General features: G+C 46.9%; 1 protein-coding gene across 1 annotated transcript in view; it reads right to left on the bottom strand.

Annotated features, from left to right (window-relative positions):
• Positions 1-301: 301 nt before the first annotated feature.
• The window catches only part of LOC146839411 (membrane-spanning 4-domains subfamily A member 6C-like), a 173,438-nt gene continuing 150,752 nt past the window's right edge, over positions 302-22,987 (bottom strand). Inside the window, exon 6 of the mRNA XM_085650796.1 lies at positions 302-519. Coding sequence (XP_085506922.1) covers positions 302-519 — 218 coding nt within the window. The remainder of the gene's footprint in view (positions 520-22,987) is intronic.

Raw genomic sequence — 22,987 nt, forward strand, 5'->3', positions numbered from 1 at the left:
CCCACTTACTCTGCCCCACTTAACATTAAGCATTCACTCCTCTTCATTGTCACCACAACAACCACCAGATGAGCTACCAAAAAATCCAAAGAATGTTTAATGATTTGTATTTTATTGACAATTTATTCCCTGCTGGCTATTGCAGTCACATCAGAAGTCTTTACAACCGGTTCTACTCAAGGTTGGATGCTCATGCTCGCGTCTCTCTCAGTCCTTTCCAGTATTTAGTATAGCAAGAGGACTGCCGCCAGTAAGCTATGGGATCCATGGGAACCAGTTGTCCCTGCTTCAAGGTCACTTCTTAGGTGCCACAATGGTGCTTTACTAGTAGTAAACTTGCTGGAACCATCCGTTCCATGATTACCCCTCCGGGCTGCAGCTGTTGATACTGGCTGGGTTCCATGTCAGAGGGTACACTGGCTTCAGAAGTTATCTGGTGGGCTAGGTTGAGGGCACCATCGTTGGTAACTGCTAGGGCATGGGTGCTTGTGCTGGGCCGCTCTGCATGATAATCAAGGGCTGTAAGCAAGAGACAACAGGTGTGTTACTTAGATGGTTATTCATTCACCGTCATCATAGAACTCAAAACCACCTCAGCATTATCTGCCTGTATAATGTCAAATCCAGCTGAATGTTAAGGGATGGAAGAATGAGTTAATGATTGACTCTCTACATTTAACACAACTAGCCATCGTTAGATTCTGCTCATGAGGAAGGAGGAGGAAGGGAGAGAGACAATAAGAAGAGTATCTTCTTTTTTTTAGGTGTCAGCTCTAAACAGATAACTTGTATGCACTTAAGGTACTTGTGCAGCGTCAACCTAGTTATAGAGTGAGTGATCAATCGGTGGTTGATGTCGCCTGGTTTTGTCTTTCACTTGAACTGGTACAAATCGAAGGATGCACACTAGGGTCACGGGGGGGGGGGGGTTGTAAAGCAGAACTGGTTCTTCACAGGTAACCAGCAGTATAATTCCCCAGTTCCAGGGCCCAGACCTCCCAGGTAGAGCTGTGCATCCCCCAGAGCCACAGGAGAGAGCCATCATGCAGATAGAAGCATATCGTGATAGTGCGATCTTCTGCCTCACCGAGCCTCCTGCCACCGCACACTTATCCTCAGCGGCACCGAATGGTAATATCTATGTCCTTTATCAATGAATGCATCATCAGACCAGACCAAGCGAGAATCCCACAGCTGCCCATTGACAGAATACATTTTAATCATTATATCCTAGTCCTGTTAAGAGCGTAGCTAATCAAATCTTTATTTCCTGGGAGTTAGATATTAACACAAACAAGTGAAGAATGATTTAGCAGAAAGTAATTTAGCAACTATTGATTTCTAATGGTTTTATTGAATTCCGCTGAACTTCAAGTGTTTTTATTTATACTTCATATGGATATGTGTTACAGAACACAAACAAAGTATGCCTGTTGCAACTGTAATCAGACACAATATGCTAATGTATATTCAGCTTACACATGAAAATAGTATTTTTAGGTCTGGCTTGACAGCAAAGCTGTTGCTATACCTGATGGGATCATCAAATAAAGGACTTTAAGAAACAGTACTGAGAGAAGGGCTTGGCTGGATTATTTACTTATTGACTACCCAGTTTGGGATTTTTACTGTCAGAGAGTCTCCCCAACTAAGTCTCAGTGACAGTAAATTCTGTGGAAATGGACTGAGAGTGAGACCCGCAAATGTTCCCCTTTTATGATAAGCCGCTGCTGTACAGCTGTGTAAGGGGCTCTGAGCTGGTTTTACGTTGAATTACTACCCCGCTCCTCAGACCTCTGGTACCAGTTCAATGACCTCGCAGAGCAGATCTGCTTTATTAGGGATTGGGCGACAATGCTGAGGGATGCGTCCATTGCAGTAACATCCGCATAGTGGGACTGCCGGAGAGCAGTGAAGGTCCTAATATGGTTGACTATATAGGGACCGTTTTAAGAACCTACTAAAGCCCAAGATCTTACCCCATTCCTTTCAATAGAAAAGGCCCACAGAGCGCTGGAAAACGTCCTTCGGATGGGGCACCCCCACACCCAATAGTGCTGAACATCCTCCCCTTTAAAGACTGTGATGCAATCCTTAAAATGGTGAGACGCTCGGACCCCCTTCTGCAGGATAACCAGAGGATCTTTATCTTCCCAGGTTACACTTTGGCACTCCAGAGACATCGAGCATCCTTTCTTGGGGTTCAGCGACGGCTGGGCGAGCGGGGGATCAGGTATGCCCTTCTCTATTCAGCCAAACTGAAAGTCAATGTAGACTACAAAACCCACTTCTTCACAGCTGCTTCAGATACTTTGGACTGGTTGGAAACCTTGACCCCTTCAGCGAGCAGGGCATTGTCGAGAAGGGGGGGCGGGCGGGCAGAATTATTGAGGGGCTAAAAACAGAGCTCCCGGATAGTGGGTGCTGGACCTCCAGATCAAGGCTGGAGTGTTTGTCAGGTGGCTCTGGATATGCATCTATCTTCCGGTACTCCGCCAGTGTTTCTTCCCATTCCTCATCAGTGGACTCCGATGCTGGCTCTTTGACCTCATCCCCTTCGAAGAGCCTTGGTTTCCCCCGGGTGACTCCACAGACAGCAGACAACCTACTGTAGATCTCATCACCTGAACTGATAAACCCCCAGCCAGGCCTACTGGATCGAGCTTGATGGCTTTGGGAGCACCCCCCTTTTTAGGTCTCGCCTACGCAGCGCGCATGCGCTGCATAGGAAAGAGACCTCTAGAAATCGATTCAGCTTTGCAGGCAAAAACGTGCACGCGTTCCATTGCTTTCAATGCAAAGCGTGCACGCTTGGCGATTCCCTTGCGGGAGTGAGCGGCGCCATATGTTAGCAATTATTGCACTCGCTCCCGCAGGGGAAACGCTGCCTGCTCTCGGCTGCACTCCCCCCACCCCCTACTTGCGCGAGGCGCGCGCGCTTGTTTTAGTTGCTATCTTGTGGTTCTGGTTAACGGTCGGTGAGCGCTGGTCCATGTCATTTAGCCTGTCATTAGGAAGGTGTTTTTCTATTTATTTATTTTTGCTAATGTCAACTTTTTTTTTCCTTCTAAGGAATTGCTTTTCGGGGTAACGCCTGGAGGCTAACATTGCCACTATAAGCGAAGGGCTATATCTGTGCACCAAGATCAAGGTTTTGCCAAGCCAGCCTGCACTTGCCAATGGTTCACAAACTACAATCTTGTTCTTTCCTCGATTGTGGGAAGTAATTGCCCCTTACGAGGTGTGCTGAATAAAAGGTGCAGTGACAGAAGGGTTTTGAGAATTTTTTTAAATATTGAACATGGCAGCATGTGGAAACCTTTTTGAGGCTTCGGAAGGCTATAACTCTTCAAAGATATTGATGCTTTTCTCGGAGCTTCTAATTTACCAAGGCAAAGATTTCTGAGTGCACTTGTGCGCAATGCACTTATACTCCGAACTGCCCGAGACGTTGCACCGTCACCCTGAACTGCCCCGTACAAACTTGCCTTAGCACTTTGCCCCCTGAATGGGGACTGATATAGTAAAATGGGGCAATTGATGTAATTTGCAAATATTGTCTTGTGATCCGTCCTCTTTGGGGCTGCACACCGGGCTAAGTGCAACCCTTTTTGCGCTGGATTCTCAGGGGCGCGAAGGCGAGCAGACATGTTTTTCAGGTTGGGGGGAGAAATTCAACCAACAGGCACTAAGTATTGTCCAGCCCAGTGGTATTCTTTTCAGCAAAAAAAGTATTTTAATTCCACAGTGTTACTCAATAGTATAAAATGCAATTCGGGAAATGCAAAATAGGGTTACAATCCTATTTGAACCTAGGTCCAACACATGCTAACGAAGTTCTCCAGCATTTGTGATCCTTGGCATCCAATCTGGGACACATACTGACTATGCATATGTGTACCAGCAGTTCAGTTTGTTTTTCTTCAGTGTTACATTAGCATAGTAAAAGACTTCACTTGGCAGCAGGCCTCCACGTGTGTTTGTCTCTCATTCATTCATGCTCTGCAGCCCAATGATTATTTACTTTCCGCAGTTGGAGCCCTGGCGTGTACAGGACAGATGCATGTTGTGCTCCTGCGGCTTCCTGGGGACGAAGAGAGTTTGGCAGTCTCATTGCAGCAGCCTCCTCTGGCAGCCTCCAGTCTTTGGCACTTGCGGCCTCCATCGGCCAGTAACTGGAGAGACACTGGCTCAATGGGTGTGCCCTGCCAGCTGGTCGTGACTTGTGTACACCTTGGTGGCACAGGAGCACTAGTCTGCTGTGGTTGACTGCCTGTTTCGCTTAGTAGTTGCTGTTTATCATAGGCTTGATGCAGTTTACGATGACCACTGTTTAATGAGACTGGTGGACCCCCATTCACACATGAGGTCTCTCCTGGCTCGCTACCTAGCATTTGCTCACTCTTCCCACACTCTAAATCTGCCATAGGTACAGTCTCCTCATGCAAGGTCAGTCACACTCTTTTCCTCTCCCGGCATGGGGTCAGACTTGTGGCCCGACCCTCGGCTCTTCCAGCGGAAAGTGATATCATGCTCTCATTAGGCACTTCTGTCCTCACCTATCCCATTCAATTATCTCAATATTAAGACCTGCGCTGAGCCCTCAGAATGAACTTCTCTCCTGGCCTACATATGCAAAGCAGTGCAGGAGGACTCTATTTTTTTTTGTAGGTCTCGCCTGAGCCAGCGCACAAGCGCTTCTCTGCGAGGCTTCAAAGGCTTTAATAATCTGAACACTCACTCGTACGTGTGCTTTTTTTTAATCACCCACTATTGGACTTTGCATGCGTCTTTCTAAGAAAGACAGCACGCAATTGGCCCAAGGCGGGTGCATGTCCCGCCTTCTCTGTCCCCTGGCCTAGGGTGCTTGGGAGCGAGCAGCAGTGCCATCTGTTTCCAATTATTGCGCCCGTGTCATTTGGAAACAGATGGGCAAACACGGCGCTTTCACTTTCGCCGCCGACCTGGCACGTGCGGCCACGCTTGTTATGCTCTGTGCTTTAAAGCTAGGTTTCTGATCTTGTTGCACATTATGAATAAACAAAATCAAAAATCATGCAATCCATGGCGTGGCTCTCGATATTTCTATGGCAGAAACATACTGTGTTCACAATCATTCCTTGTGCTCGTCTAATCAGAGGCTACTTCCTGTTCCACGCTTGTAGAAAGTCACTGGGAGGGTGTCTGCTTTCTCTGCTCATATTCCCAAACCCTAGAATGCACGGACCCAAAACTGGTTGGGTTTGTTACCACATCGATTGCTCTTCTAAGGACATTCAAAAACATTGCTCTGTAACCAACTCCCTTTGGTCTACCTGCTCTTTCATACCTACCCTAAAGTTCTGAGTGCTAAGTAACCCTGACGGGTAGAGGCTGCGCTTCATATAAGCTCCTAAATAAATATATACGGATGCACCGTAGTAGCATATTAAGTGTACTGCAGCGTGACCGAGATGATTTTGCAACAATAACTCTACACAAAACATATGTCTGTGGTTGACTTTTAAAGAGGTGTGCTACTGGGCTGAGCCTGCTGTGTGCTGTTCAGCACGCTGGGTGATGACGCGGATGGAGTGCAATGACGCATGGGATGCATGGTGTTTTGAAGGGAGAGTTGGCAGTGTAAACTGAGTCGCTACGAGGAGGAAACACTGCTTTGTCGCAAGTTTGGCATAGTACCAGTAAAGATGTTCCAACAATACAAGCAGGGCCGGTAAGCGGGATCGGGTCCAACTAAGCATCACTTTACAGTGCCCTCTTCAGTGTTACGACTTGGAGAAAAGGCTGCATCTGGATAGCTGTAGCAGACCGCAGTACCAAGATTGGCATTACTTCTGTCTAAGAGCATCAGCTTCGCTACTAGGCTTGCAAAGCTGAAAAACAACGTTCTTAATCTATGCTGCACAGGTCAATCAATTCACTGGATGGATGGATCTGCTGCAAAGATCTTTTCGCAGAGCTCCAGCTTTACAGCCTTTAAACACTGACTGAGCATTTCAGTCTCTTCAAAATCCGTACAGAGCTCAGTTCAATTGGCTAATAATAGCCCCTGTTATTTACAGCTCTTGGATATTCAGAGAACGGACATGTAGAAATAAACAGATGGGTCTGTCGAGAACTGTGGCACGTTCTTAAGGAAACGGTTAAATAGTTGCCAAACGGGTCACTGTCATTTGTAACACCAGCCCTGGAAGCAACGATTTCTGGGAGCTATAGTGTCAAATGATAGGTAGGTCTACAAGCTGCAGCTATTGACTAAAAACCAGGCATGCTCGAAGGTTATTCCTCCCCCGCCCCCCAACCCAATAATGTCTTGCCAGCTGGCATCTACAGTCTCCTGGACTGGTGTAGAGACAGTTGCATGCCAGACTCACCACACTTCACTGAACAGTCTCACACACCTTCAAAGGAAGAGACATCACTGCATTTCCCATTATTCATCACATAATACCACTCAGTACCACATAATCTCACATCACAATTACACTCTATTCAATACAACATAAATACACTCCACATAATACCACTCAGTGCCACATAATTATACACCACATAATTTCACTCTACTCAATGCAACATAAATACACTCCACATAATACCACTCAGTACCACATAATAACACGTCACATAATTATGTTGCTTTGAGTACAGTGTAATTATGTGGTGTGTAATTATGTGGCACAGTGTTATGTGAAGTGTATTTATGTTGCATTGAATGAAGTATTCAATGCAACATACACTTCACATAATACCACTCAGTGTGACATAGTTACACACCACATAATTACACTCTACTCAATGCAACATAAATACACCCCACATATTACCACTCAGTGCCACATAATTACACGCCACATAATTACACTCTGCTCAATGCAACATAAATACACTACATATAATACCACTCAGTGCTACATAATTACATGTCACATAATTACACTCAATCCAATGCAACATAAATACACTCCACATAATACCACTCAGTGCCATATAACTACATGCCACATACTTACACTCTACTCAATACAACATAAATACACTCCACATAATACCACAAAGTGCCACATAATTATATGCTACATAATTACACTGCACTCAATGTAACATACACTCCAAATACCACTCAGTGCCACATAATTACACACCACATAATTACACTCTACTGAATGCAACATACACTCCACACAATACCACTCAGTGCCACATAATTATATGCTACATAATTACACTGCACTCAATGCAACATACACTCCACATACTACTCAGTGCCACATAATTACGCGCCACATAATTACACGCTGCTAAATGCAACATACACTCCACACAATATCACTCAGCACCACATAATTATATGCTACATAATTACACGGCACTCGATGCAACATACACTCCAAATAATACCACTCAGTGTCACATAATTACATGCCACATAATTACACTCTACTCAATGCAACATAAATACACTCCACATAATACCGCTCAGTGCCACATAATCACATGTCACAATTACACTCTATTCAATGCAACATAAATACACTCCACATAATACCACTCAGTACCACATAATCACACGTCACAATTACTCTATTAAATGCAACATAAATACAATCCATATAATACTACTCAGTGTGACATACTTACATGCCACATAATTACACTCTACTCAGTGCAACAAATACACCCCACAGTACCACATAATTACAAGCCACATAATTACACTCTACTCAATGCAACATAAATACACTCCATATAATACTACTCAGTGCCACATAATTACATGCCACATATTTACACTCTACTCAATGCAACATAAATAGACTCAACATAATACCACTGTGGCACATAATTAGAAACCACATATTTACATTTTACTCAATGCAACATAAATACACTCCACATAATACCACTCAGTGCCACATAATTACACGCCACATAATTGCACTCTACTCAATGCAACATAAATACACTCCACATAAATGCACTCTATACCACATACCACCAATCAACATGACACAATTTCACTAAGCATAATTTCACTGAACACCACAATTCCAGGCCACGCAAATCAACTCCACACATTTCCAAACCACACCGCATAATTACACACCAAACAACATATTTCAACTCCACAATCCACAACATACCTCTAATCCACACCATACAGTGTCACCACCTGAGCACCAAACATCATTCACCACCACCATTTTGCATCAGCGCACCACCTAAGCAGCACGTCAGTCTGCCCTCAGAATCTGGCATCTGTTGATTCTCCCCTAGTGTCCGTCCGCTGCTCGTGTTCTAATTAAATTGCTGTTTTTCAACCTCCACTCACCTGTTATGTATGTTCCGCTCCCCATAATAAAAAAATATAACAAACAAGCATGAGAACAGACAAGAAGTTGCTAGCAGTGCAAGTACAAAAAAACTAGAAGACATTTTTTATGTAAGAATCTTTTTTTAATCCGGTTTTTCAGTTATATAAAATGTCGTCTTCGTTTGTATAAAGGTAACAAAAAGGCTTAACACTTTTTATTATAACTTTCCAACAGCCACAATGCTCTACAGCATAACCAAAAGTTCTGGCTAAACACATAAGGTCCGAAAGGTGAGACCTATTGGCTATGCCAATGCTTGTTTCTCTTACTTTTACAACTCAGACCGGGAGGCCCCAACCTGCACCGCCAAAATTATTTATTTTATACCAGGTGGGGCAACTGGATGCTCTTCTGGGCCAATTGGATAAGGGACGCCCCGATACGAAATCCTACTACTTTGAAGCCCAGCCTGTATCCACACTCTTAGACTCACCTCACAAGACTTCACCCTGTTAGTAGACATTATTTCCATGGTTTGAGCAGAGGGCTTGGGCTTGTGCGCCCTGTCTGCTGTATTTCTATCTCTTTTCTTTAGTTTTCTAGTTCAATGTTTTTAATGTTATCATCGCTTTTACCCTTCTCCCTCCTAACCTCCTAGCCACTCCCATAGGCCCCACCCAACTACATCCACAGTCAGGACCCTTTGTCCCCCTGTGGGATTATCAGGGAACAGTACTCCACAAGATGTGACTAACAGACAATGCTATCAAATAATCTCCAGGAATAAAAGGGGCATACAGCAAGGGGCATGCAGACCCCTTCTAAATGCTATAAGACCTACGCATAGACGGGCAGTGCTGTCAAAGGACATAGGCCTGTGAGGCCGCTTTGTTATTCTTGAGCCTGTACTGGATGGCCGACCCTCGACCTTTGGGAAGCATTTACACTCTCAATTCTGAAAAACCACAGTTCCTCCATCGACTGCCTTCCCGCCTGATCTCTGGGACCTTTCTGTAATGGATGAAAGGGGGGGACTTTACTAGCGTGTTATACCCCAGTATGGACCGCTCTCTGCTCCCTCTTCTCAATACCCTGATGCTCACTAATGCGCAGAGTCTCACGCAGCGGCTCCCACAGTGGTCCCTTAATCCACCATAACCCAGAGATCTGACTTTGTTTATATTACACGCTGGTCCAAGACATGCATGCCTGGCTGGATGACTTGGTGTGCTCTATCCATCTGTTATGTTATGGATATTTGTAGAGCGCATGGCTACCCGAAGGTGTCCCAGCGCTAGCCGAGAGAGAGGCAGGTAACGACAGCTTAATAGGAGGGGTTTTGAAAAAAACAAGTTTTCAGAAGTTTATGGAAGGGAAGGAGATTTAGTTCTGATCATAGTGGAGGGGGAGTGTGTTCCAGAGCTTGGCGCAAGTAAAGTGGAAGGAACGACCACCACTTCTCATCCTGTTGAGTTTAGGGATCGCAGGTAGGTAGAGACTGGATGAATGAAGGAGTCTATGAGGGTTATAAGGGGAGACGATGGCTTGGAGGATGGGGTGGGCTTTCTTCCAGAAAGATTTGTGGGCAATACGTAGAGACTTGAATTTTATTCTGTCCGCAACCGGGAGCCAGTGCAGGGTTTTCAGAGCAGGCCCTGAGGAGTGGCTGTTGGGAATCATAAAAAGCATCCATGCTGCACAATTCTGGATGACTTGCAGTTTATTTGTGGTAGCTTTAGGAGCTCCTAAATACAGAGCATTTCCATAGTCGAGGCAAGAGAGGATTAAAGCCTGGACCATGAGGCTTCTTGCTGAAAAAGGGAAAAGCGGAAGGACTTTACGGAGCATCCGCAGGATGCCATAGCAGGATGCTGCCATTTTAGTTGCCTGATGATCAAAAGTGAGTGACTGATCTAGCCACATGCCTAGACTTCTGATCTGATTTTTGGGTGTGGGTGGGGAGCTGGGAGAGCTTGGCCAAGCCAGGCCAATGCCAGAAATGGGTGAGTTGCCCAGCATAATGAACTCTGTTTTTATCTCTGTTTAGTTTGAGTAAGGAGAATTCCATCCATTTGGCGACTCTCTCCAGGCAGGGGCCTAGACTGGATAAGGTGGATCCTGGGTGGTTTAGGGCCACCACTAACTAGGTGTCATTGGCGTGCTTAACAATGTCTATCCCGAAGGGGAGGACAGTGTGCGCCTGTGTCCTTCCATTTCTTCACCGTACTACCTGGGCTGAGAGCAATCAGACCATAGCCTCTCGATAGCTCACATCCGATGGGGCAGATTACCTTCCCCAATTCCCACCTGGCTATTACAACCTTCCACCCTGGAGGACCCTGCCTTCCTGGAGTCCATGACTGACAGTTTCACCGAATACTTTGAACACAATAAGGGCACGGCATCTTTGCATTCAATCGTAAGGGAGGCTTTTACAGTGGCAATCAGGGGCTTATGCCTACGAGGTATTAGTTGTAGAGCGGAAATCACTACTCCATGCACTGGAAACCGTGGAATGCACATACATAGATCAGGAGCAGAAGGGGGTCGAGGACCCGTCACTTTGGCCCTCTATGAATTAGCTTCCCAAGAATAAAGCTCAGCTTTTGGAGAAGGTGATATGTCTAGATTTCACCTCATACACGGCTCACACACACTCAGGAGGAGACAAATCAGGGTATCTCCTAGCGTGGCTGATTCATCATGAAAGCCGACTGTCCCAAAGAGTTGTGTTCAAAGATCTGATGGGCAGCCTCCTCCCCACCCAAAAAGAGATACACCATACCTTTACAGTATATTACAAGAACTTTTGTGCCCCCTGCTGAACCCCTACCTCTTAGCGGAGGAACATGAATACTTAGAAGCCCCCATTAAGGAACAATAAGTTAGACCCACCGTACCTGGACTGGCCACCAGGTAAACTCCTGTGTCGAATGGCCTACTGGTGGAGTTCTAAAAGACCTTCACTGGTGTCCCAGGTCCCAAACTGATGAAACTTTACAAGATCGTCATTGGGAAGGGCTCTGTGAGGCATCATTGGTATCCTTGCCAAAACCGGGAAAAGACATGACAGATATAGTCTCCAATCACAAAACAGCCATTCTAAATATGGATTATAAAATCCTCTGCAAGATCCTAGCTACCCGTATTTAGCAGGTACTCCCGCTGCTGATTCACGAAGATCAAAATGGGTTTGTCCCAGGCAGAAATCAATCTCCTAAACTTACAGAATTATAGAGGCTGCATGGGAGGTATGGCCAGGGTCAATGGCTTTAGTCCTGTATCTACACAAAGCCTTTAACTTTCTCTGCTGGCAGTTCCTCTTTAGCATACTGGAGTTCTTTAGAATAGGGCCTTACCTTATCTGGATGATCCACCTCCTCTCCACAAATCCGACAATCAGGGTGCGATACGGGAAGCAGCTATCTGACCACCATCCCAGTAGGCAGTGGGATGAGGCAGTGATACCCCCTGCCCCCCCCTCCTTTTCACCTTGACAATGGAGCCCCTGGTGGCTCGAGCTCTACAGCTAGGCGGTGACTGGGGAATACCTTTTCCAGATACTACCCACAAAATATTGCTTTATGCGGGCAATGGACTTTTTATCTTCGCGCGTCTCACGGGATTGCCCCTCCATTGCACAACTCCTAGCTGAGTTCTGGGCTCTTTCGGGCCTATGTATCAGCAGGCAAAAGTCATGTATGTTCCCACTCTCCCCAGATGTGAGACCACAACTGGACATGGGAAAAGGACCAGTCCACTGGGAACCCACTTTTTGCAAATATCTGGGAATCTGGATATTTCACTCTACCCCTGATCTGCTAGACGCTTATCTGATTTTGGCTGTGATGACCCTACGCTCCTAGGCAACATTTTGGAGGTTGTTGTCGCTGTCTGTCATGGGTAGGATAGCAGTCTCTGAAATGGGGATGCTCCCACGTCTTCCCTACCATTTTGCAAAATACCCGGTCATGCTCAACTGTTCATTCTTCTGGAACCTCCACACCCACCTGGCAGAATTTATGTGGTATTTCTCGAGGAGACAAGTGGCCCTTTCGAAAGTAGCTATGTCTCCCAGATACGGGAGGACTAGGAGCACTTAACTTCGAGCATTTTTATCTGGCGGCCCAACTGCAATGGGTCTCATATTGGCTGTCAGGACCTTATTTGTTAGACACCAGCACAGTCGACCCCTCCCCCAATCACCTAGGCAACCCTCCCGCAGTGGATACTCCCCAACACAAGTTGGCAGCCCCAGTCCCCATGCCTCTTGCAGGTGGTTTGGAGATACCTTAGTAAAGCCTTAAAACTCACCCCCCCACAGGCCTCTTATACACCGGCTACCTCCCTGCTGGGCCTGAGAACCCGCAGTGGCCATTCCACCAGCGGCAGACCCTGGACACAGGTGGTCTTGGACACAGTGGGAGATCTTTTCCAAAATGAACAGCTCCTGTTCTTCAAAGCCCTGATAGACAAGTACAGCCTTATGCGGCGTTCACTGGGGCACTCAGAGACCTCTGGGGACTCAGAAACAGCTGTCCGCACACTCCTCCACACTCTATATACTCTTGAGGAAGGCCATAGGCTGATCAGTTGGTTGGCTGGAGCCCTCGCGGCACAGACACAGGTATCACTACATAAGCTGAGAGATACATGGGAGACCGATTTTGGTATGGCCTTCATGAGAAGGAGAGGGCCAGGGCACGGGCCTACCTGAAGATTTCCGGCCACTAGTTGAGCCAGTTTTACATATTCCATAGAGCCTATCTTTATCCACAATGAATCTCCAGAATCTTTCCAGGGTCTCCAGATAATTGTGCCAGATGTAACACCCTAGCTGCAGACCTACACCATATATTGTGGGACTGTATCAACTTCATCCATTCTGGGAGGCCATCTTACGCTGCCTGGACAGGGCCAGAGGGCTAACCATAATCGACACCTAGGAGGTCTGTGCCTCAGGAATCCTTAGACGCCCCAAGAAGCACAAGACAGCATTCAGTGTCTTAGATATGACCCTCATCCTAGCTAAGGGCTCCATCATGATGAACTGGAAGCTCCCCTCACCCCGTCCAGCACTCCTTGGGAGGGCGCCTTCAGGCGATGGGCGTAAGCAGAAGGAATGGCCCTCTGACACGAGGAGGTGAGGGGCCTGCGCCACCGACCAATAGCACATGTCTGTGACGTGCTGTTGTCTAGGTTGACCGGACTCCGGACCCCTTATGAATCCCTCTCGCCAGCTGACGGCCCTGACCAGCAGTCCTCACCAATGATTCGAGGGGCCTCCAATGAGGGTCCAGAAGGGCCAGTAGGAGATGGCCCCATACAGACCCCAACCACAATGGATAGCTCCCCCCCGGACTCCCCTACATGAGGCAAAATGTACCAGAGCTCTCTTGTCTTCACTGCAGACTCACTGGATCCTAGGAACTCCTTCCACCTCTCTGACACCCTCTTCCCCCCACTTTCCCAAGTTCGGGTAGTTCCTGCTAGTTGAGTCGTGCAGACTTTAAGCCCCTGTGATTACCAAGCTACCGGATCGTTCCAAGTTAATTTGAGACCAGAATCTACTATCTACTGCGCTGTAGATACAATTCTATGATATTTCTGGTTCTCTGGTCACTACATGATGCGGGGTGCTCAATGGTTTAGACGGCATGGGGAGTCATACCTAATTCTGCAACGACTCCTGTTTGTATTCTACGCGCACATGTAATAATGCCCGAGGCGCTCATCATTCATTCAAGCCCCCGGGTGATGGAGCGCCCATCAGTCCTCACGAGGGCTGAGAAATGCGCTTTGTTTCTCTTTGTGATGAAGAACAGGGGTCCTACCAATGATGGTGGCAAGTGTTTTGGGGGGGTTGCCAGGAGTAGAGCAGCCCCAGATGTTTCCTGAAAAGCTTCCATCAGTCACCCAGAGATGAAATCCTGCCCTGTGTTTTAAGCACTCCTTTTGCACAGAGGCTGTGGAGTGTAGAGAACTCTGTTGGTGGGTCCCAAAGCCATACATGCCACCATTTGAGAAGAGGAAAGCAGTAGATTTATTTAAAATAATCGGGAGAATGTAGTTCTCTCATTAACTTTTGAATCAAGTCTATTGTCATACTGGGGCTAAATGAACATATAGGTTTGTTTTCTTAATCTGTCAGGGACATGGAGACAGTGTGATGGCGGGTTACGAGAGCGCGACAAAAAATGTAATGCACTGGCCTGCAGTCTCAGGTTACTGACGGTGCATACTCTGAGTCAAACAAGACCAGTCCTTGCCGGAGGAAACCCGCAGAGGAATCGGGGTTCTTCATGCAGGGTTAGGTAGCCCCCCACCTTCATTGGGAGGGTTGGTATGTATGCTAAAGCTGAAGTGGCTGCAGTGTAAAAATAGACAAGCATTGGCATAGCCAATAGATCTCGCTTTTGGGACCTTATAAGTGTTTAGCCATGCAACAGTTGCATAACTAAATACTTATAAGGTCCCAAAAGCGAGACCTATTCGCTATGCCAATGCTTGTTTCTGTTTATTACTGCTCTGTAGTAATGGTGGCGAATGGGTGCCACCATTACTACATAGAAGTAATAAACAGGAAAAAAAAACCTGGCTCACGGAGAACATCAAAGCGGCCGCGAAAGTGAAAGTGATCACAATCGCGATCAAACATCAAAGCGGCCGTGCGGCCGCAAACGTGAGGCGCGCGCGCCCGCGCACATGCCCTATAGCTCTAGGCTACAGTGGTAGCACTTTTTTGAGCCCTCACAAAAAGTCTCGTCTGACCCAGCGCATGTGCTGGGTCAGGCGAGACCTAAAAAAGGACTAATGTCCACGTGTGATTGAATTGGGAATGTTTTATTGAATATGTTCACATGAACAGTGGGTCTAATTAATATTAATGAAAGTCATTGTGAGATGGTACCATCAGAGTCATCTGGTAATGTGGTTTGCAGTGACTTTAAATGTCACATTTTTATTTTTACAATTGTGGTCACAACCTGACCAACCAGTAGGCCAGACTTTTACAATTGCACCCTACGACATTGTGTTTAAGTGTATGGTTATGGCTTGCTAGGGTGCCAACTGTTCTGTTTGTGTCACCAAAGGTATTTCCAACTGCCTGTTTGTAGAAATGTGTACATTAATGTGCAGTGTTTAGTAGTGTGTGTGTGTAATAAAGTTCTTTTCCCTTTGTAAGAAAAAGCACTGACTGGACAATGATTTACTGAGTGCTGTTGTTGTGTGCCAGTGAGATCGGTCACACCACCTCCCCTGAGTGGCCCTGGGCTTCTCTGGTTTGCTCCCTTGAGAGAGTCGAATGATCCGATGGGCCAATGGTTCCCCGTAAAGAGACTTTGCAGGCTTTTGACTTGTGAAGGACTCCAGGAGAGGAGAAAGAGGGTGGAAATGACAACCACACTGAGATAGTTCTTAGGGAGTCATACAGCAGCATAGATTAATGGTGTCAAGGCAGGTTTTCTCTAATGCTAAAGGGCCTGATTTAAACTTTTGTGGATGGAGTAAAGGCAGTCGGGTGGCGGAGGACATCACTTCAGCCACTCTGCCTTTACTCTACCAACCAAGTTTAGAGTTCAGCACTGGCCCTGCTGTGAACTCTGTAGGTCTGTATGAACCAACAAAGCCGAGGGTTGTTTTTAGAAAAGAAAAACTTAATGGCCCCAACACCATGTGCGTTTCCTTCCATTATATCCCAAAAAACACAAAAGTGAAAGTGTCCTTGCGTAATGTAACTGGTGCTCAGGCAAAGTGCTCTAATACCTGTGGGTCAAGTTTGCGTTATCTATAAAAAAAACTGCAAAAAAAACTGCACATGGAGGTCATTTTGTATTATTACTGTCCCTCACGGACAATAAAAAAAAGTCATCTGGCCGCCCACTCTAAATACGGTGGACGATCAGATGACTTAAACATAATGGTACACCTTACTTAAAATAGGGCGGGCATGCCAAGAGGCTGGCAGAGTACTCCGTTGCCGCTGTGACGAGTACCCTGCCCACTAAACCCTAAATCCGGCCCCTAAGGAGGTGGTTGAGTGGGTGATTCAGTGCTCGCAGAAAGGTTTGCACATGCAAGAAGTGCCAGAACAACTGGGACTATGGCGCGGAACCACTGAAAATATGAAAGGCCCTTGAAAAGAGAACTAAGTGCAGCGTAAGTGTCATACTGACTATGAGCATAAATCCTCATTTTTAAATGGTCAGACATGTTGTGGTAGCACCGATATTCTGGAAATTGTGTTACCCTAGCCAGTGCTCAATTTGCAACAAAGTGCCAGGGCTCTGGTCAGGAGGCCACGGGAGCTTGCACCGCTCATTGTCGCTGCCAGCGCTTCCTACACGACTACTAACCCTCACACTCCCACAAGTGTGACCATTGAGACTATTATAGGCCCTCAAAGCCATAGGAATGGCTTGGGCGGCAGATATGAGTCATTTTTAATGCATTTTAATTAATAAGCAACTGTTGTTCGCTCATCTCTAAATAAAACAAACAGCGCCACCATGTGACAGACTGTCAAAAGTGTTGGTCTTAACAACTAAGTGCGGGTGCCGAGCACTGGAAACCACCGCCTCAAATTAAGTACTGGTCATAAGTAGTAATCAGGCTTTAAATTGAAATGAAGATGCTGAAACTGTGACCACATTTATGGGCCGTGAAGTTAGCAACAAACTATTTGCTGTTGCTAGCAGGCCTGGATTTCCTGTACTGTGGAGCGGCTTCATTGCATCTCATGAGGCACTTCATGATTGTGTCTTGGGTTGCTTGTCTGTCGGTTCAGGGAGGTCCTGGCCTGGCACTTCGGTCTGAACTGTTCCTATTGGAGCTGGGTCAAGATTGCACATGGCTGGGTCCAAACTGAGGTGACAGGGTGTGCATAATGACGGTAGACTCGGATGTGGCCCACGTAATTAACCGTGGCTGAGATTAATTCAAGCATTCCATCCATCACTTTTTTTCATACTTCTTGATAATTGTGTATCAAAACATCGAGGCCATTAATACGGACCTGCATGTACATCGATTCCCGGATATTGAGTACCGCCCTATCTCCAAGGTAAGGAGATATGTGGAATAGATGAACTCTTCTTAACTCCACATCTACTGACCTTTGCGATGTGTTGGGTGTCGATACTGCATAGTCGATGTAAGTGCTGGTCGATATTAAAAACTTGATACTTTGGTAGAAACCACCTTAAAATCAATAACCTGAAATAGAAATGCAATGACACATTCACCAAAACCCACTTACTACACATTCAACATGAGTGTTCCAGTTCCAACAGTCTCTAAAGGAGGGTCTATATAGAGTCTGTCATCAATGTCTATGCCCTGTTACATTACAACAAAATGTGATGGCAGATGACCACAGCGCAGTCACATGGAGTTACCTGTGGACCGTCGCAGCAGGGTGGACAGAGGCAGGTGGTGATGCATCCAAAGGCCGAGGTGGCAACGGCAATGCCAAGCTCGAACAAGGAGAGAAAAAGTAACACCATTGTAATACCCCCGTAGGCAAGCTGTGGAAAGAAATGTAAAAACACCTATTACCATAACACAACATGTGTATTTGTAAAGGGCACTTTAACCCCGAAGGGCTCTTGGTGCTGAAAAACAGATGTTTATTGTTACTCAACTCAACGCTACTCCTCTTATTGACCTCAGAAGGATGAAAGGCTGAGTGGACCTGTTGGGATTTGAACCTGTGACCATGAGGTCAAACACAGGGCCCTACAGTGGACGCATTAGTCCACGGAGCCTCCAGACCCGGCCTATTGCTGATAAGAAGTCAAGAGGACAGGCACAGATGGACTTTGGGTTCTTATTCTTCACCCAGGAACCCCAATATCTGCCAGGTTTAGACAGATGAAGATTATTCTTTGGCTGCTGGTAATTTGGGAGCAGGGACCTGAGCATGCCTATACAGGGGGCAGCTTCATGAAATCTGAAATCTGGTGTCAGGGAAGATTTACAAGGGACGTGCGTTGTCCTCTCATGACGCAAGTTGTCGCAAGTCCTTCTCTAGGATTTACTAAGCCACACAAAGCTACTTTGAGTGACTTTGCATAGTTTAGTCAATTCAAAGTAACACAAGGCTGTGCTATGTGCTTCCTTGCGTTACTTTGCATCGGGGGTGTTCCATGGGTGGACTGTAGGTGTTACTATACATCCACCCATGAATTTTGACACAACCCCAGATTTATTAAAGTCAGCTAACATGAGAATGCGTCAAAGCCTCCTAGACCCAGGTGCAGTGGGGAGAGATGTAGTGATTTCTCCTTGTTACTTCCTCGTTCTATGTGTGCCGCTTTCGGCATCACACGTGGAAAAAGGAAAAAAGGAAACTACCTTTAAGGATTATTTTTGGTCTTGTAACACAGGCATCCTTACAGCAGGGTGCAAAGGCGCCATTGTTGGCGTTAGACTGCGCAAGGGGCGAGCAAAGTGTGACATATCATAGTAGCTATGGTGCTGTTCTGCTCTCTCCGTTTCACGCAACTCTGCGTCGAGTGGAAACTTAGTAATTCTGCCCCTCAGTGTCTTCGTACAGGAAGATCACTCAGTGTGTAACATACCTGCTGATGCATGTGTGTGCCACATGTAGGTTCAAGCCCTGTGGGTTGTGCTCAGCATCTCTTTCTTATCACGATCATGAAATGAACAGCATTAGTTGTTGATAGGTACACCTGCTACTGCACGTTTAGCATCCAACAACGCTTTAGGCCCTTTGGCGTTTTAAGTTTTTATGGCATTTTTCAGGGGGTCCCACGTAGGTTTTGTTGTACTTGTCAGCTCAGTGAGGGAGGGAAGCCAAACTGGCTTTGCTACGGGAGAGGGAACAGGCCTGGCTGCCAAAGTACAAAAGGAACGCCCGCCGGCACGCATCCTCCTCACCCGAGGAACAACCACCAGATGCTGCCCCATCGAACGAAGTTGCCCGGAAGGAATATAGGGTACAAGCAGTTTGGGCAGAATGCCTGGCGAAGAAAAATTAAAAATATCAATAGCAAAGCAAAGAGACTTAAACTCTACTCGTTTGGCCATAGGCAGCCAGTGTAGCCGGCGGATAGAGCTCGTGGTAGAGCAAGTTCTAGGCAGGCCAAGAAGGGTTCTGGCAGCAGCATTTTGGACCCTTTTCAATCTCAGAATTTCAGTCTTGTTTGTCCCCAGATATAGTGAACTAGCGTAGTCCAATCTCGACAGGATGGAGGCCTGAACAATAACCTGCCTGATTTACAGGTCGAAAAACCCCAGCATCGGTTTAAGCGCTCGCAGTATGCCGAAACAGGTCCCTGCCACTTTCTTAGTTTGAATCCGAAAGCTAAGGGCAGAGTCCACCCAGACACCTAGATTTTTTTACCACCTGTTTGGGGGCGGGTGCACAACCCAACGAGGATCTGTCCCTACCAGCAAGACCTCAGACTTGTTGGCATTGAGCTGTGGACAGTTGGCAGTCCTCCACTCAGCGACAGCCTCGAGGTCGCTCCGAAACTTGCAAGCGTCCCGCGCGGAGTCGTCAGAGAGTGCAACTACCAACTGTGTATCATCTGCATATGATACTGCTGTGAGCCCTCTGCTCTTGGCCACCACTGCTAACGGTTGGACGTATTAGTGGAAAAGAGTTGTCACACACTCAAAGACTGAACTCGGACCAATTTTGTTTGTATACAAATATTATTTTGTTATGTTATTTCTAGAACCAAGCCAAGCCTGGTGCAGGTAAGTGAAATAATACTTTGCAATACTTATGCTGTAAATTACAGTTGAATGTAGGATCAAATGCAGTTGGTTGAACTACAGATAAGTCAACAGTTCGGAATAACTTTTCAGTGCCTTGAGACCCTTACGGGTGAGTAGTCGCGCTCAACAAACCCATAATTGATTGATTGAGTTACTTTACAGATTACTGTGCACATTACTTTTTAAGTTACTAGACGCATTTCCTTGACAAAAGGTAAGTAATCTTTTTGTATATTTGTTGGTTTTGTATATTTGTAGTTTTTCAATGTTCCATACAAACCAATTCCACATAGAAGAATTTTCAGAGAAAATCAGTCAATGCAATCCTATGTGAGATAACAGTGTTATCGGTTTAAAAGGTGTGAGAAAGTGCCCTCTTTCTTGCATGGTATGCCCCCACTTTTTGCTGAATTGCTGATGTACTTTGACTGAGTGTGCCCTGGGCTCCTGCCAATCAGGTATCCAGGGCCTGTGTTCCTTCCCTAACCCTGCATTGAAGCCTAAACCCAATTGGCATCTCTAGCCACATGTCAGCCCCTGGTAAATGGTATCACAGGTACCCAGGGCACTGTGACCAGAGAAGGCCTCTAAGGGCTGCAGCACTTATTGTGCCACCCTTAGAGGTCCTGTATCCTGACACACCCACACTGCCTTTGCAGGCTGTGTGTCTTGGTGCAGAACAAAACAAAGAGTCGACATGGCACACATCCCTGGGTGCCATGCCCACAAACCACTGCCCTGGCATACATCAGTCACCCCTCTAGCTGGGTGCCCTATGCCAGTGGTGAGGGTACAGGTGCATGAGCCCTGTACCCCTACAGTGCCCAAGTCCATTCCTGGGCCCTGTAAGTGCAGAGTTGCCATTAAGAGTATATGGTGCTAGGAGTTTATCATTATGAACTCCACAGCACCACTGAAAACTGAGAAGTTTGGTATCAAACTTCTCAGCACATTATGTAAGGGCTGCCAGGAAGTTCTGCAGGAGCGTCAGGAACCCGATGAGAATACCTCAGTCTTCCCCAGCGGTCTTCCGACTCTATCAGGCTCTAGAGATTCGATTGACTCGCCAGGGGAAAAGAGGGAAACAAAACAAGGGAAGGTGGGTTTGAACTTCAATGGCGTAACTGGCGTCTGGTTCTGAAGAAAGGGGACACACACCTCGCACACACCCTGTAAAAATAAAGACTGTGTAAGTACTGTTGCATAAGAACAACCCTCTTGTATGACTGGACTCTTGACTTCACCTACCACTGTGTGGTTACTTCTAATCTTGCAGAGGGGAGGCGTCAAGGAGTCAAATGTAACATCCTACATAAATGAGAGCACAAAGTTAGAAGGGAGTAGGAACTAGTACTAGAGCCTACTCTAATCCTACATGCAGCTTACCCCCAGCAGTTCTGTTGAAGGACTACCGACTCCCCGGATTCTACTTTGCCTTGAGACCACTGTGGAGGGTAGTTGTTCTACTGAGACATATATCACAATCTGCCAAAACAATAGAGAGTCCCACTGAGTTCCCCTTCTCACATATATCATACACTTGTTATAGAATGAAGCAGCGCATTGCGCTGTTACCGTGATTCTGTTGGAAGGTGAGTCAGCACAGTGATCCACGTAAATATCCCAAGGGAACGACTGGATACCTTCGTGAATAGGAAGTGGTGTGGAAACACCCACACTAGTATGTGCAACCCAAAAGAACACTACCAGGCTAAACTCAAACTGAATAACGCCTGGCCGATGGAGAGAGCAGAGTCCGCCACTGGTTTGAGTGCCACAAGCAGGGAATAACGGGGGAAAATAAGGAGGGGGACAATTGATACAGTATGGGCCGGAAAACGCGGACTTAGACACTCCCTAGTAAACGTGGAGTGCAATGAAAACAGCCCGGCTTGAAAGAAAAGAAAGCGCTTGTGACCCAGCGCTTCTGTGAGCCACGAACGCGGGAAAAGGTAACAGATGCTGAGTGCTACGGGAAGCCAGGAACAATGTAGGAACCTCTCTCTCTGCACTAAGGGGAGAGAGGCGATGTCCAACCTGCTAGCGAAGGTGGGGATGGCCGCAGGACGGAATGCCGCATATGGAGGAGACAGCGGCAACGATACGGCAAGCAGCCTTCGCACACGGGAACGAAGGCGGAAGCAGGAAATGCTCTACCGGAAGTCAGTCAACTAAGCGTGGGACGGAAATGAAGCTCGAAGCAAGAACGCTAAGCGCGTTTACTTGCCTCGGGGTTCCTTAAATACTGTAGCGTTGACGAGCTTGGACCGCGGGGCATAACACATTAAACCCACACTGATGCCAGTGTGGGATTTTATGTAAAATGCACGACAGAGGGCATCTTAGAGATGCCCCCTGAAATTCGACTAACTTCTAGTGACCTGACTGAGTGGCTGCGTAGGCTGCCACCATCAGACATGTTTCTGGACCCCTGGGTCGAGAGCCTGCTGCTACCAGGGGCCTGAAACAATGCACATCCTGGGACGAGGTGCCAACACTCCTCCCCCAAGATGAGCAGGGGTCATGAAGGAGAAGCTTCATAGGCATGCCGCCTTTCTGAGCCTCTCCAGACCATTTGCTGCTTTCAGCAACTGGTCCCCACTGGTTCTACCCCCACTTTGGGCGGGAGAACCAGCGGGAAAAACAAGTGAGGAAGGGAGGTGTGCCCACCTCTGCCAACTCCCCCCCTCAGGTGGGGGAGGCGAGGTGAAGCACAACCTTGAGTCCCCGCCATCTTGAGGATGGGGGGACCCAGCCAACAGGTTCCTGCCCCCCTCCCACAGGAGAGTGGCAGAATAGGGGGTGTACCCACCCCAGGGAAGGGACCCATTGGTCTCTGCCCTTTACCTACCTGTAACACCCCTAAATTTAGTATTTAGGGGGCACCCTGAACTTTGCTTCCTCAGATTAGAAACCACAAGAAA

This window comes from Triturus cristatus, chromosome 4_1 (assembly GCF_964204655.1).
Source record: "Triturus cristatus chromosome 4_1, aTriCri1.1, whole genome shotgun sequence".
In the NCBI taxonomy this organism is placed as follows: Eukaryota; Metazoa; Chordata; class Amphibia; order Caudata; family Salamandridae; genus Triturus; species Triturus cristatus.